General features: G+C 40.3%; 1 protein-coding gene across 2 annotated transcripts in view; it reads right to left on the reverse strand.

Annotated features, from left to right (window-relative positions):
- Positions 1-1,796: 1,796 nt before the first annotated feature.
- Positions 1,797-15,453, reverse strand: part of LOC109905288 (follistatin-related protein 5-like) — a 166,261-nt gene continuing 152,604 nt past the window's right edge. For both annotated transcript variants that reach the window (XM_020502574.2, XM_031790249.1), the window contains exon 16: positions 1,797-4,294. In XM_020502574.2, coding sequence (XP_020358163.1) covers positions 3,592-4,294 — 703 coding nt within the window. In that variant the 3' untranslated portion in view covers positions 1,797-3,591. The remainder of the gene's footprint in view (positions 4,295-15,453) is intronic.

Genomic DNA, 15,453 nt, shown 5'->3' on the forward strand with positions numbered 1-15,453 from the left:
TTTAGAGTGGACATTTATTATCCCCAGCACAATAAGCTTTTTGTGTGTTTGGAAAATATATGGGATCTTTTATTTCAGCTCATGATGTCACGGATCCTTCCGGAACTGTCATTACGCACACCTGGTCCCCATTCCCAATGATTAGTAATTGTATAAGTATGCCCTTTGTTCACCATTGTCCTGACGATTATTGTTACAATGTCTGTTGGTGCATGTGACCTGTGCTGTGTGTTTTGGCTTCTGTGCCATTGATGATTACCGGTCTCGTCCCGTGTGTTAATCACTGTGCGTGTGTGTTATTTATTCGAGGTACTCCTCGCTCTTTTGTTTTGGGTTTCTACCCTGTGTTTTGTATAGTGTTTGTCTGGTCTTCCTCCCTGTGCGTTGACACGCTGTAATTTGGGTACAATAAAAAGCCCTATTACGCATTCCTGCGTCTGTCTCCCGACCAACACTACATGTTGCTGCATTTCTATTTTTGTTCAGTGTAGTTTACTTAACTATAGTTACTTTGAAAAAGTAGTTCACTACATCCAAACTACTTCAGAGAAAAATCATCATATCTAAATCTGAAATGTCATAGACTACAAATTGCAAGAAAGATCACCCTGGAGTCAGATGTTAACATCATGTGTAATTTGTCTATTAATCATAAAAACTATGTTTCAAGTGAAAATTATGCTGGTCTTCCTGAAAAAGAAAATAAATCTCGCTTACTTTACTCATATTTTCTGTTATTTTTGCAAAAAAGTCATTGTAGTTCCAGAAGTTAGCTAAACCACTACATGGCAAAAAAGTAATGAAATACTGAAAACACAACCATCATTTGAATTTAGTACAACTACCACCAAGCTACAGCAAAATGTAATTCAATTGCTAGTTCACTACTCCCCCTCACTCACTATTACACATAATTTTTTAATAGCGATTGAAATTTCTAATGATGATCGCATTTAAAAAAATAAAATCATGGTTATGTGAAGTGCCCATCAATAAGTTATGTATCAGCACACCCACATTGTGTGGGTCTCCTTTAATCTCAAGCAGACACGATTGGGTGTGGAATTAGTTTTGTAAGAGTGACAGAAACTGCTGAATCAATATAGGGGTCGTTCAAATGAAATTTCCAAAGCTCTTTCAAAATGACATTCACGAAAGTTCAGAGATATGTTCATATTCTCAGAATGTCATGAGCCTCATTTATACCTGGTGCTAACATGCAATCTTTGTCCTGATCTTATCCACATTCTGATTGTGCACACATTTTAGCCTGTTATATCTACATATGGTAGTAAATTGTGTCTCTTATCCATCCACTGTGTCCGCATTGTGACCAGATGTCCTGTTACCTCCCTGTATGCAGATTATTTGACAGATATTCTTTGAAAATAATATGAATGTATTTATTTTAAAACAATTATGGATGCTATAAGTCAATGGTGCTACCTGTCAATGATTGTAGAGATCGGTATAACTATGATTTAAATGGTTTGACCATCCAGATCGGTTTTCACTTGATTGATATCCAGTTACAATGGGTCCCTGACTACCTCTGGAGGTGGTCAGGAAGAGCTGATCACAATCAGATCACAATGCATCTTTTAATTGTCTACACCTGTCTGAAAATGTGAGAATGTGGACAATATCAAGAGAAAGGACAAATGTTAGAACCAGGCATAAACACAGGCTATTGTCAGCAACAGAAGAATTACCAAAGAAGTTTCTCTGAACTGTGTTGAACCTGGTCTTTCAACGGCATTAGTAGAGTGTGGCCTGAAACCATGTTTGAAACACATTTTCCACAGAAAGGAAGTATAGACTTTATTGTCAGGTAAAATGTCAAGTGTGTATTCTCTACATAAATAATAACCACATGAATCAACAAACAGCACATGGCTATAATGAAAACTACAATGTCTCAGTAGGTGAAATCACAATGTACTTGGTCAAGGATAGCGAGATGACAATGGTGCTCTTTTCGTTTCTTGAAAGGTGGGTGCATATGCACAAAATAATGAACAGAGCCCTCAAAAACTGTATGAAAACTTCCATGTTCAGGAACTCAGTCAACTCTGCTGCTATATACAGAAAACAATAAGTAAAGTCACAGGTAATCAGTACAGTCCTATGGGTATCAAGGGGCAACACCAAAGAAAATGTGACATCTTTTTTTGTTTTTTTTTCATGAATTGAAATTGAATTGACTAAATAAAACAAAACATCAAATTATATAAAAATCTTAATTGGGAACATAAAATGGACCTGTCCATAACCAACCAGAGGTCCAACATTAGATTTGAAAAATAATACATTAACATATTCCTCATTGTGTTTGTGTTAGAGTGCTATGGTGAAAATGCATAGAATGTGTCCTTCGAGGAAAGAACTTGTGTCCTAAGCACAACGGGCCACATACTTGCCAGGTTTCATAGGTACAACTGATTCATCCAACTATGTTCTGCCTTGTAGCATTTGAAAAGAAATGTGACTCACATTTGAAGCTTATAGACCAAGGTCTCTCTCTATATTATCCTTAGACCCACACAGCTCATAGGGCCTCTATTCTCTACAACTGCACAAATCCACTTCCAACTAAACAAATCCCTCTTTATTTCACTGTAATGATACATATCCAATTGCTAAACTTTGCCAAAATTGACTGACAATATGTAAGTACATTCTATTATATACTATGACTCCTTTTGGGCCAGGGATATTCTTCAAATTTGAATATTTTTCTACACACACACACACACACACACATTGACCTTGTGAATCAAAGTGTGAAACTTTCATGAATTTATCCCGCAAATATTAAGACGAATCAATCTATTAACATTGTCATTGAGACTTGGATTGTTGGACGAAATCACATTCAAATCACTAGCTCTGTTGAAGACTCTCAGAGATCAAAGGTGACCAAGCAGCACTACATCATAATGGACAACTCAATCTCTCTATCTCCACTTCAAACGAGACGGGGTCTCAGCAAGAGCTCATTTTAATTAGCCCAGAATGGGCTCCACGTCGGTCTGAGATGAAAATAAGACGAGAAACATGGATTTTTGGAGCATCTCTCACCATGAAGGAGGGTCAAAGAGAAGGTGTAATCTGCAGCCGCAATGGGAATAATTATGTGAATTCCTCTTTTGGAGTTTGTTTTCCTTCAAGGCACAGGAAAAAAATGGAACGGGAGTAGACAAAACAGAGGATAGTCTAGACCTATTTTCTCCCTCTTTTTAGCGAGATGCGAGTTGATGTGATTATCAAAAAACGTCCATCGAATTGAATTAGCAAGACTTGCAATCGAAAAATGCTAATATGACTCTAATTTGTCTAATTTGAACTGATATCCCCTAGAAGATATTGTGGAACCACCAAGATTTCAACTTGGCTAGTAAACAACGCCAACAAATCACTCCCTATTTTTTTTATGAAGTTCCCAACATCTAATACGATTTTGATCTGTGAATTTTGGTTTTGAGAATTGCTTACGTTTTTCTTCACACCCAATAAATTATGTATCTGCAACCAAATTCAGTGCAACTGTACCTTAATAATAACACAAGACGAGTCTAAACACAGACCGGCCTACGACTCGCCAACCCACGTCACTACGTTGCCTTTGACAACATCGGTGATCTCGCAGTTGAGCTTGTTGAGACGACCGTCCAGGATGAAAATAGACTCCCTGGACGGGGTCATGAGGTACTGTCCGAAAAGTCCACTGCCGGTCATCACGCGGTTTCTACTGCTCCACGGCCAATCGGAAGTCTTGGTGGCCTCCTTCAGACTCTTGATCATCTTCACATTGCCTGTGCTCAGCTCGACATATAGAGAGTCCGTTTGGCTTCCCGAACTTCCGAAGACGTTGTACTGGTGGACCTCGGTGAACGACGGCTGGAAGGCCACATCAGACAGGTGAAGGTTGGTGTGGATGTCGAAGGGCTCGCCGATCTCCCCGCGCACCGTGATCTGCTGGATTCTCATCAAGCCGTTGCGGTCGTCCACTGTGACCAGGTAGTGACCGTCCGGAGACACGTACGGGGTGCCGGTGACGTCCCCATTGTGTCCATTCACGGAGTCTGTCACACTGTCTACGATGAGCTGGGGCTGGGTGGCGCCCGTGGAATCAGGCCTGCAGTTGATGAAGTAGTAGCCTCCCAGGTGGGTGTAAGCCAGGGACTTGGGAATGCAGTTGTACTTGAGCAGGCTGATGTTCTTCCCTGACGACGTGGTCTCCAGGTCGATCTTGTGGAGCGCCGGTTCATTTCTGTGGAGGACGATTCCAAATCTAGACGGAGAGAAAATACATTTGGAATGTTAGTATACTCGTTCACGTATTTATGACATATATAAAACCATTAGAAGTACTGTTGAGGGTCGACACAAAAAATCTATACTTTAAAATGTATTTTATGCTTATTAATTAATTAATTAAGTCATTCATTCATGTTGCACATTACACCTACAGACTTGAATCAATTTGCTTTTCTACAGACTTGAATCAATTTGCTTTTGCTTCCGGACTTCACAATTCATAGTGGTGCTACATTAGAATTAAAGCCAACCTTCACCAAGACTATAGTTACATTTACAATTGTGGAGAGTAGAATTAAATATATGATTTTCGAGAGAAGTCTTTTATCCTCACGACTATTGAATAGTTGCACATTTTTCCCACTCATGCTGTGATTAAAATCTTAACAGTGACAGGGACTTCCATTTGCATCCCCTCTCCTATTATTATACTCTGAATTGACTTGGGTGTGTGACTCTCTTAGCTACAGTATTTCAGTTCCTCAAAGAAACGGCCTTAGGATTGGTTTGAGAAGAAGAGAGGGGTGGATACGGTCTTTTCACATTTCAGTGGCCATTTTCTTATCGCCTCAGATGAGCAATCTCAGCAAGCTGAGTTGAAATCGTCTGCCCTATGCTTCACAGTAATAGATTTCCATGGGAATATTAATCATTGAAAATACTATATTATACATAAAAAATCTAAGGAGGAGTGATAATGACACGTTCGAATTCTGATATGCAAGACTGGAGGGAGAATGTGAGGGGCCGACATGGCAAAATTACATCTGAATGCTGTCTGATCAATCCTGACATGCACTTCAATCTCGGTATCATCCGTCTTCTTTTATGTGATTTTAAACACCCCTACTGTCTGTTCATGTGGACAGAAAATTACTGTTAGAGAGTGATGGAGCACATTATCAGCACTGTGAAGTAAAGCATTGATCCAGAGATTTGTATCGTCCATTTGAGGCGTTAGGGCTGGGGACTTGGACATCAATGGGACTGATCGTGGACGTTTACTAGGTGCTGCATTGGGTCATGAAATCGGAGGGTCTGCATGGTCCATTACCATGGCCTTTTATCTTTTGATATATAAATACTCTTGGATTTTGTGTAATTGTGAGTTTCTAGAATGTTCGAAATCCACAGGATTTCTTCCCAGGGAGCTTTTGATCCCAACATAAGCACCTTCAAGTTAAAAAAAAAAGCACACCCACAGGGAACGAAATTAATTCAAAGCTAACACAGTTAGTGAAAATAACTATAATTTGATCTATGGGAGAATGAGAAAAAAGGAAAGTAAAATGATGTTGCGGGTGGACTCCTGATAGGGAGAAAGGAGTACTATGTTAGTGCAAGCAACTGTAAATACCATCAAGTGCTATGTGAATGTACCTGTATGGTATACATTTTAGGACATCCCTACTCCCCATGATAAATGTCCCTACTCTCTACAAATGTGTACATTAAGACAGATCAGTGAATGGAGCACATCTACAGTGATACAAAGCAGAGTACTTGATATATGAAGGTCAATATGACAATTTTGCCTTCAGCCTTATTTTTGCTAAAAAATGAGTTGTGCTGAAGTTTGTTAGAAAAAAAAAAATATGGGCTTGTTTGCGTTCTCTATGAACAGAAAAAGTGTAATCTGGGCTGGCTTTGCTTGTAAACACATTGAGCAAAATATAAATTGCGAGTTGCCTTTTGTTGTTTTGTTTTCAGCGTGCCTCCCTTTATCGGTACACTATACAGATTATTTGTGCAATTATGTGAAAAGTAACACTTGTGTGTTGAGTTATGAGCTGTATACTTTGTTGTAGTTTTTCTTGCATACTTTATAATAAGGCAGGAGTTAGCTTTTCTGGTCCACCTGAACTCAATTCGTAAACAGAGGAAAACAAGGATGTTTTCTCTGTAATAGGCGAAACGACTTAAACAATTCATTTGGTTGAATATTTATTTGTTAAATTCAGTGGTGACCCATCATTCAGGGCAGGTGGGACCTGTTTTAAGCCTCACATTTTTGAGCTTGCCTGTTTTGCTTGTTATTTTGGCATGAATACATTGTCTATGAACAGTAAAGGTATCATCTGGGCTGGCTTTGCTTGTAAAGTTTGCTAACAAAGTAAAGAGAAAAAAAAATATATCATTGAGTTGATAAAGCCACAATACAAACATGGTCTCTGTTTTGTTTTCTTGAGTAAGGCAGCTCCAAAATGAAGGTGGTCAGCCTAGCTCAGTGCTTTCTGTGGTGGTGGGGCAAGCCAGCAGAAAAATATGGAGCATTGCGCCGTGATTGGCTCAGTGTTCTGTCACTCATGGGGACACTCTACGTCACCGCCAAGTCTAACGGTAGACTTTGAAAATTCTTGCCCCTTGGGTGCTGCCATAGAGTTTGGGTGCTGCCACATTAGAAGAGCCCATCTAAGAAGGCTCAAGGTCATTGGCCACAGATAAAATGGCGTCAAATCACAATATATGTACAGTAGCTTTCATTGGACTGATCATGTCAACATCACACTTTCAAAATCTTAGCTAGCAGTCATCATCATGAAGTCGACAATGTACTGGCAAATCCTTGTCATAGTGATAGAAATAATGAAGAGAAATTATAGATAAAACGTATTGGTGCTCATCAGCCATTGGACATAAACATTACACAACAAGTTGGAAATCGCAAATTCAACAATGAGTGGTTTGGAAGGAATCAGTTACAGTGGCTGTATGGTCCCAAATCTGCGATTAAGGGGCTCTTTTCCAAGTTTAAAATGATAAACATTCAACATTGGCCAATGAAGGATGATTTGTGCCGCGACTGGGAAAATACGTTTTGAACATCATCCAACTCGGAATTGGAACACCTTCCTGTTCAAGTGAGCACAGTCCAAAAATGTACTGTATGCTTCTGCATAAATGATGTAAAGATGGCGCCGGAGAGGATGGCTGCTGTTTTATTGGCTCTTAACCAACAGTGCTATTTTGTTATTTTTTTCACATTTGTAACTTATTTTGTACATAATGTTGCTGCTACCACCTCTTATGACCGAAAAGAGCTTCTGGACATCAGAACAGCGATTACTCACCTCGAATTGGACAAATCATTTTTCTTAAATGAGTCGAACCGGAAGGATATACTACAAACACCTGAACAGGCCCTCATTCCCTGTCAAAGAAACTAAGATATTGCGGAAAGAGACCAGGGTGCCTTGTGAGGATCAGGCGACGAGTGGCTAATCTGCCTTTGCCATCCTGTCACGGTCTGACCATCGTTCGTATGTGTTTTCCTTGTTTTAGTGTTGGTCAGGACGTGAGCTGGGTGGGCATTCTATGTTGTGTGTCTGGTTTGTCTATTTCTATGTTTGGCCTGATATGGTTCTCAATCAGAGGCAGGTGTTAGTCATTGTCTCTGATTGGGAACCATATTTAGGTAGCCTGTTTTGTGTTGGGTTTTGTGGGTGATTGTCCTTAGTGTCTTTGTTCCTTGTTCTGTGTGTATGTGCACCAGTATTAGGCTGTTTCGGTTTTCGTTACGTTTATTGTTTTGTAGGTTTTGTATTTAGATTCGCGTTACGTTTGTTCATTAAACATGGATCGCAATCTACACGCTGCATTTTGGTCCGACTCTCCTTCACACCTAGAAAACCGTTACACATCCGTACTGTTTGCCAACGTTTAATCGCTGGAAAATAAATGGGACGAACTGAAAGCACTTATATCCTACCAACGGGACATTAAAAACTGTAATATCTTATGTTTCACTGAGTTGTGGCTGAACAAAGACATTAATAACATACATCTGGTGGGTTATACACTCCATCGGCAGGATAGAACAGCAGTCTCTGGTAAGACATGGGGCAGCAGCCTATGTATGTTTGTAAACAACAGCTGATATATGATATCTAAGGAAGTCTCTAGGTTTTGCTCGCCTGAGGTAGAGTATCTCATGATAAGCTGTAGACCACAATATCTACCTAGAGAGTTTTCATCTGTATTTTTCGTAGCTGTCTACATATTACCACAGACCGATGCTGGCACTAAATCTGCACTCAATGAGCTGTATACCGTCATAAGCAAACAGGAAAACGCTCATCCAGAGACGGCGCCCCTAGTGGCCGGGGACTTTAATGCAAGGAAACTTAAATCCGTTTTACCTCATTTCTATCAGCATGTTAAATGTGCAACCAGAGAGAAAAAAACTCTAGACCACCTTTACAACACACACAGAGACGAGTACAAAGCTCTCCCTCGCCCTCCATTTGGCAAATCTGACCATAATTCTATCCTCGTGATTCCTGCTTACAAGCAAAACATTTAAGCAGGAAGCACCAGTGACTTGGTCTATAAAAAATTGGTCAGAAGAAGCAGATGCTAAACTACAGGACTGTTTTGCTAGCACAGACTGGAATATGTTCCAGGATTCTTCTGATGGCATTGAGTAGTACATCACATCAGTAACTGGATTCATCAATAAGTGCATTGACATGCACCAACCAGAAGTCATGGATTAACAGGCAAGATTCTCACTGAGCTAAAGGGTAGAGCTGCCACTTTCAAGGAGCAGGATTATAAGAAAACCCACTATGACCTGTGACGAACAGGCAAAGCGTCAATACAGGACTAAGATCGAATCATACTTCACCGGCTCCGACGCTCGTTGGATGTGGCAGGGCTTGCAAACTATTACAGACTACAAAGGTAAGCACAGCCGAGAGCTGCACAGTGACACGAGCGTACCAGATGAGATAAATATCTTCTATGCTTGCTACGATGCAAGTAACACTGAAACATGCATGAGAGCATCAGCAGTTCTGTGTTATCACGCTCTCCGCAGCCGATGTAAGACCTTTTAACAGGTCAACATTCACAAGGCATTTGCTGACCAACTGGCAAGTGTCTTCACTGACGTTTTCAACCCCTCCCTGTCTGAGATCCACAGATGAAGCAATCTCTATTGCACCCCACACTGCGCTATCCCACCTGGACAAAATGAACACCTATGTGAGAATGCTATTCATTGACTACAGCTCAGCGTTCAACACCATATTGCCCTCAAAGCTCATCAATAAGCTAGGGACCCTGGGACAAAACACCTCCCTCTGCACCTGGATCCTGGACTTCCTGAGGGGCTGCCCCCAGGTGGTAAGGGTAGATAACAACACATCCGCCACACTGATCCTCAACACAGGGGCTCCTCAGGTGCGTGCTCAGTTCCCTCCTGTACTCCCTGTTCACTCATGACTGCACGGCCAGGCACGACTCCAACACCATCATTAAGTTTGCCGATGACACAACAGTGATCACCGACAACGAGTCAGCCTATAGGGAGGAGGTCAGAGACCTGGCCGTGTGGTCCCAGGACAGCAATCTCTCCCTCAACGTGATCAAAACAAAAGAGATGATTGTGGACTACAGGAAAAGGAGGACCGAGCACACCCCCATTCTCATCGACGGGGCTGTAGTGGAGCAGGTTGAGCATTTCAAGTTCCTTGGTGTCCACATCACCAATAAACGAACATGGTCCAAGCACACAGCTCTGCAGATTCTGCTGTGAGGAGGCAGTCGTTAGTCGTTATTTTGGCATTGTCCATATGTAGCTCGTTTTTGGTCACAGGTCCAGGAATGGCTGAAGAATTGCAACATTTGCCTATTACTAACGCTACAGATAGCAATACTGGTTGATTTGAAAAGCCATAGTCAATCAATCAATAATATAAGAATTATTTTAGCAAAAATATATATTTTTAATTTACAATCTGTAGAATCTATGAGAATAGGAAGGTTCAATTATTTTGTGAAGCACAATTGAAAAATATATGGCAAATAGAAATCTGAAATCATCAACATGGATGATGTTGAGAGATAGATGGGAGGGGTTGAATGGAGCTGAAGGGTGGGACTAATAACAAGATAAACAATGTAAAGCATACGGGTTCTGTAAAATGTATATAGTTTCGGAACTTTTGTGAAATAGCACAGTTACAAATAGAAATCAAACTGGATGGACATCAGAAATAGAGGAAGGACTAAGAACAAACAAGAGAGAACTATTGTAAAGTAGACTGTGTCTGTAAAATGGGTATAACATGTATGAATTGAAGGTAAAAGCAGAAGTGTTTATTAGCTTACACCAATTTGGGGATCGGTGGTAGGGTTTGCGGGAAATAATAATAAAGGTATATTCTTTAAAAAGGTATGTACAGTATGTCTATATAGGCATGTGTATGTATATATGTGTATATGTATGCATGCGTGTATGGATATATTTACCCAAAAAATATTGTCGATTGAAAATGATGCAGACAACTACATTGGAAGTAACATTCTTTCCGCAATATTAAGCTGACCCTCCCTCCCTCCCTCCCCCAAAAAATGTAAAATAAAAAACATGGTCCAAGCACACCGAGACAGTCGTGAAGAGGGCACGACAAAACCTATTTCCCCTCAGGAGACTGAAAAGATTTGGCATGGGTCCTCAGATCCTCAAAGGTTTATACAGATGCACCATTGAGAGCATCCTGGTTGCATCACTGCCTGGTATGGCAACTGTTCCTCCTCCGACCGCAAGACACTACGGAAGATAGTGCATACGGCACAGTACATCACTGGGGTCAAGCTTTCTGACATCCAGGACCTCTATACCAGGCGGTGTCAAAGGAAGGCCCTAAAAATTGTCAAAGACTCCAGCCACCCAAGTCATAGACTGTTTTCTCTGCTACCACACGGCAAGTGGTACCGGAGCACCAAGTCTATGTCCAAGAGGCTTCTAAACAGCTTCTACCCCCAAGCCATAAGACTCCTGAACATCTAATCAAATGGCCACCCAGACTATTTGCATTGCCCCCACCCCATTTTTTATACTGCTGCTACTCTCTGTTGCTATCATCTATGCATAGTCACTTTAATAACTCTACCTACATGTACATATTACCTCAACTAACTGGTGCCCCGACAGATGTACCGCTACCCCCTGTATATAGTCTCGCTGTTGTTATTTTACTGCTGCTCTTCAATTACTTGTTACTTTTATTTTCCTATTCTTATTTTTTTTATAAACTGTATTGTTGGTTAGGGGCTCATAAGTAAGCATTTTACTGATGTATTCGGAGCATGTGACTAATACAATTTGATTTGATTTGACATGAACATAGATGAAATGTGATGAAATGTGTCTACCACCACAAATTTATCATTTCAGAACTGTAACATAATGAAAGCATCAACTTGCGGTGCAAGAAATGATTGCGCACACTACTTAGGAATGTGTTATGTACGGGTTATTGAATGTATCATCAAGTCCATATGCCATTTATGTTAAACCATCCTCCAACATGAAAATTAAAATCACATTTTAAATAACGTTCTCACACTTCATGCATTGAATTGACTTGCTGATGTATTGTTACCTCAGTACCGTGCACACTGCAATAACCCTACTGCTAAAACTACAAAGGCCTGTTGAAGCTTTCAGAGTTTACATCCTAGATATCATTGGTCTAAACCTTACTAGTGTACTGCTCGGCTGATCTGCCAAATGCATTATGCTGCTTTGAAATACTGTAAGATATAGATGAGTTATAGACAAAGGTCCATGTTTATGTAAGAATGGCGGCACTTACTTACTGTAAAATGAAGGAAGGCTAAGGACTGTATACGTCCATGTTCAAATCCATACGAACACTGTAAGGTCTACTCTTATTTTCCATCGTCCAGTCACTGACAGAAGTGTAAAAACATGACATACAACACAGCCAGCAAAACGTTCACCACTGTCGACTCCCCACCAAGCGAGGTAGAAACAACAGTACAAAAGATTGGACCGGAATTTAAGTCCAAGACCTCTATAATAGAGTCAGCAAAAACATTCAATCGATGTTTGCGCCCTAAGAGCACAATCAAGGGCTCTTTTAAGCTGCGTTATCAGACGTTTCAAAGGAATTGGGTGTTTAAAAAGTCCTTGTGCACAATGCCATATCCTTGGCATTGATTCGCAGCTCCCCAAAGCCCCTGGATCGTTTTTCCTGATAAATCTAAAAGCCTCCAAAACCTTTGTATATTGTGATGTTCAGTGCACTGAGACTCCTGTTTTGGGCTATGAGGTGCACTGACCGCATATTGGTTTGGTGGAGTTGTTGGGCACATCCACAATGGATTGATCTTGCCTGAGGCTAAGGGAGTTATTACGCACGAAAAGCTATCAATAAGTGCGCTTGATTGAGTTTGAGCTATCCAGAGTGGGCATGGTTTGACCTAAAGGGTGGCAGTCTGCCTACCTATCAATGGAGGTTCAATTGAGTACACCTAGGGCAAAATGAATGGTCATAGATTAAAGTCTATTTGTGGACTAAATGTAGATTCCATGTAGACATTCATACAATAAACCTTTTTTCCATAACATTATCAAGCCAATTAAGAAGGAATATCGACGTAACGAAGTTAGAAGCAAAATTCGATTTTCATCAAAATAATAATTATTGCAAACTATGACATGAAGTAATAAACAAATTTGAATATGTCTCAAAAGAAAAGATAATTCACTCTATTTAAACTAGCCAGATCATTTTCCATCAATAGATGTCAGTTTAACTCATTTGACTGTTATAATTAAGCAATAAGGCTATGTATAAGGGTTATGGTATATGTCAAATGGGCTGTTCTTAAGCATGACACAATGCGCAGTGCCTGGATACAGCTGTTAGTCGTGGTATATTGGCCGTATACCACAAACCCCCAGGGTGCCTTATTGGTTAAACTGGTTACCAACGTAATTACAACAGAAAAAAGTTATTTTTGTCATACCCATGGTCTGATATACCATGGCTTTTAGCCAATCATCATTCAGGGCTTGAACCTCATATATAATTGTAAATAAATTACCTTTTGCGCATGCGCATAACTATAGATAAATCCGACAGGAGAGTTTGAGTGATGAAATTCGGACAGAGGATCTCAAAATCTCTGAGCAAGAAACAAATCAAATCGTATGTCACCGAATACAACAGGTGTAATGCTTGCCGTGAAATGCTTACTTATAAGCCCTTAACCAACAATGCAGTTCAAGAAAGAGATAGGAAAATATTTACTAAGTAAACTAAAGTAAAAAATTCAATAAAAAGTAACACAAGGCTATATACAGGGGGTACCAGTACTGAGTCAATGTGAGGAGGAACAGGTTAGTCGAGGTAATTTGTACATGTAGGTGGGGTAAAGTGACTTTCACGTCCGGATGAAAAGCATGCCCAAAGTAAACTGCCTGTTTCTCAGGCCCAGAAGCTAGGATATTCATATAATTTCTAAAACTGTTTGAATGATGTCTGTGAGTATAACAGAACTTATTTGGCAGGCGAAACCCCGAGGACAAACCAACCAGGATTTTTTTTATTTGAGATCACTCTCTTTTCTATGGGTTTTCAATGGGAATCTAGGCAGTTGCTTGCAGTTCCTATCGCTTCCACTGGATGTCAACAGTCTTTAGAAATTGGTAGATGTTTTTCCTTTGTGTAATGAAGAAGTAGCCCTGTTCAGAATGAGGGTCGAGTGAAGTGTACTGTTTGATAGAGGAGCGTGATCTGAAAGCAAGCTCCACATTGTTTTCCTCCGGTATTGAACACAGTTTATCCCGTCTTAAATGTTATCGATTATTTACATTAAAAAAGATTTAAAGTTTTATTAGGAAAGTTGTTTGAAATGTTTGGACAAAGATTACAGGTAATTTCTGAGATATTTTCTAGTCATATTGCGCGAGTTGGAACCGGAGTTTTTCTGGATCAAACGTGCCAAATAAATGTACATTTTGGAGATATAACGACGGAATTAATCGAACAAAAGGACCATTTGTGATGTTTATGGGACATATTGGAGTGCCAACAAAAGAAGATCTTCAAAGGTAAGCCATGAATTATATAGTTATTTCAGAGTTTTGTGTCGCACCTGGCGGGATGAAATATGATTGTCTGTGTTTGTTTGATGGGGTGCTATCCTCAGATAATAGTATGGTTTGCTTTCACCATAAAGCCTTCTTGAAATCTGACACAGTGGCTGGATTAAAATAAGTTTATCTTTAAGACTGTTATTTGAGACAATGCATTACTGAACATAACGCGCCAATTTAAACTGAGGTTTTTGGACATAAAGAGGGACTTTATGAACAAATCGAAAATGTATTGTGTAACATGGAGTCCTGGGAGTGCCACCAGATGAAGCTCGTCAAAAGTTAGTGATTCATTTAAATAGCTATTTCAGACTTTTGTGAGCCCTCTCCTTGGCTGAAAAATGTCTATATGTTTTTTTGTGGCTAGGCGCTGTCCTAGCATAGTCACATGGTGTGCCGTAAAACCTTTATGAAATTGGACACTGTGGTTGAATTAACAAGAAGTGTATCTTTAAAATAGTGTATAATACTTGTATGTTTGAGGAATTCTAATTATGAGATTTCTGTTTTGGCGCCCTGCAATTTCACTGGCTGTTGTTGAGGTGGGACGCTAGCTTCCCACAAATCCCAGAGAGGTTAACAGAGGTTAACAGAGGAGTATAGAGTGCAGTGAAGTGTCCTATAAGAAGCATTGGTGGCAAATCTGATGGCCAAATGGCAAAGAACATATAGCCTCTCGAGAGCACCATTACCTGCCGATCTATATATTATGTCTTCCCATCCCAGATGGTCATCTGCATCAGGGTTAGTTTGGCAGCTGGGGTAAAAGGTAGGCCGTCATTGTAAATAAGAATTTGTTCTTAACTGATTTGTCTAGTTAAATAAAAAAATCGAATAAAAATGTATCTCCCCTTTAAATAAAGGACGAACCGTGGCTGCCTTCCAAGCAATGGGAACCTCCCCAGAAAGGAGAGACAGGTTAAAAGGGTTGGAGATGATAGGGGCAGCGACCTTAAAGAAGAAAGGGTCTAAACCATCTGACCCCAATGTTTTTGGGGGGTCAAGTTTAAGGAGCTCCTTTAGCACCTTGGACTCAGTGACTGCCTGCAGGGAGAAACTTTGTAGCGGGGCAGGGGAAAAAGAGGGAAAAAACATTGGGGATAGGCGCATTAGAAAGGGTGGGAGATGAGGAAATGTTGGATGGGCAAGAGTCAAATAGGAATCCTGACTTAATGAAGTGGTGATTAAAGAGCTCAGCCATGTGCTCCTTGTCAGTA

Source organism: Oncorhynchus kisutch, linkage group LG15, assembly GCF_002021735.2.
Source record: "Oncorhynchus kisutch isolate 150728-3 linkage group LG15, Okis_V2, whole genome shotgun sequence".
Lineage (NCBI taxonomy): Eukaryota > Metazoa > Chordata > Actinopteri > Salmoniformes > Salmonidae > Oncorhynchus > Oncorhynchus kisutch.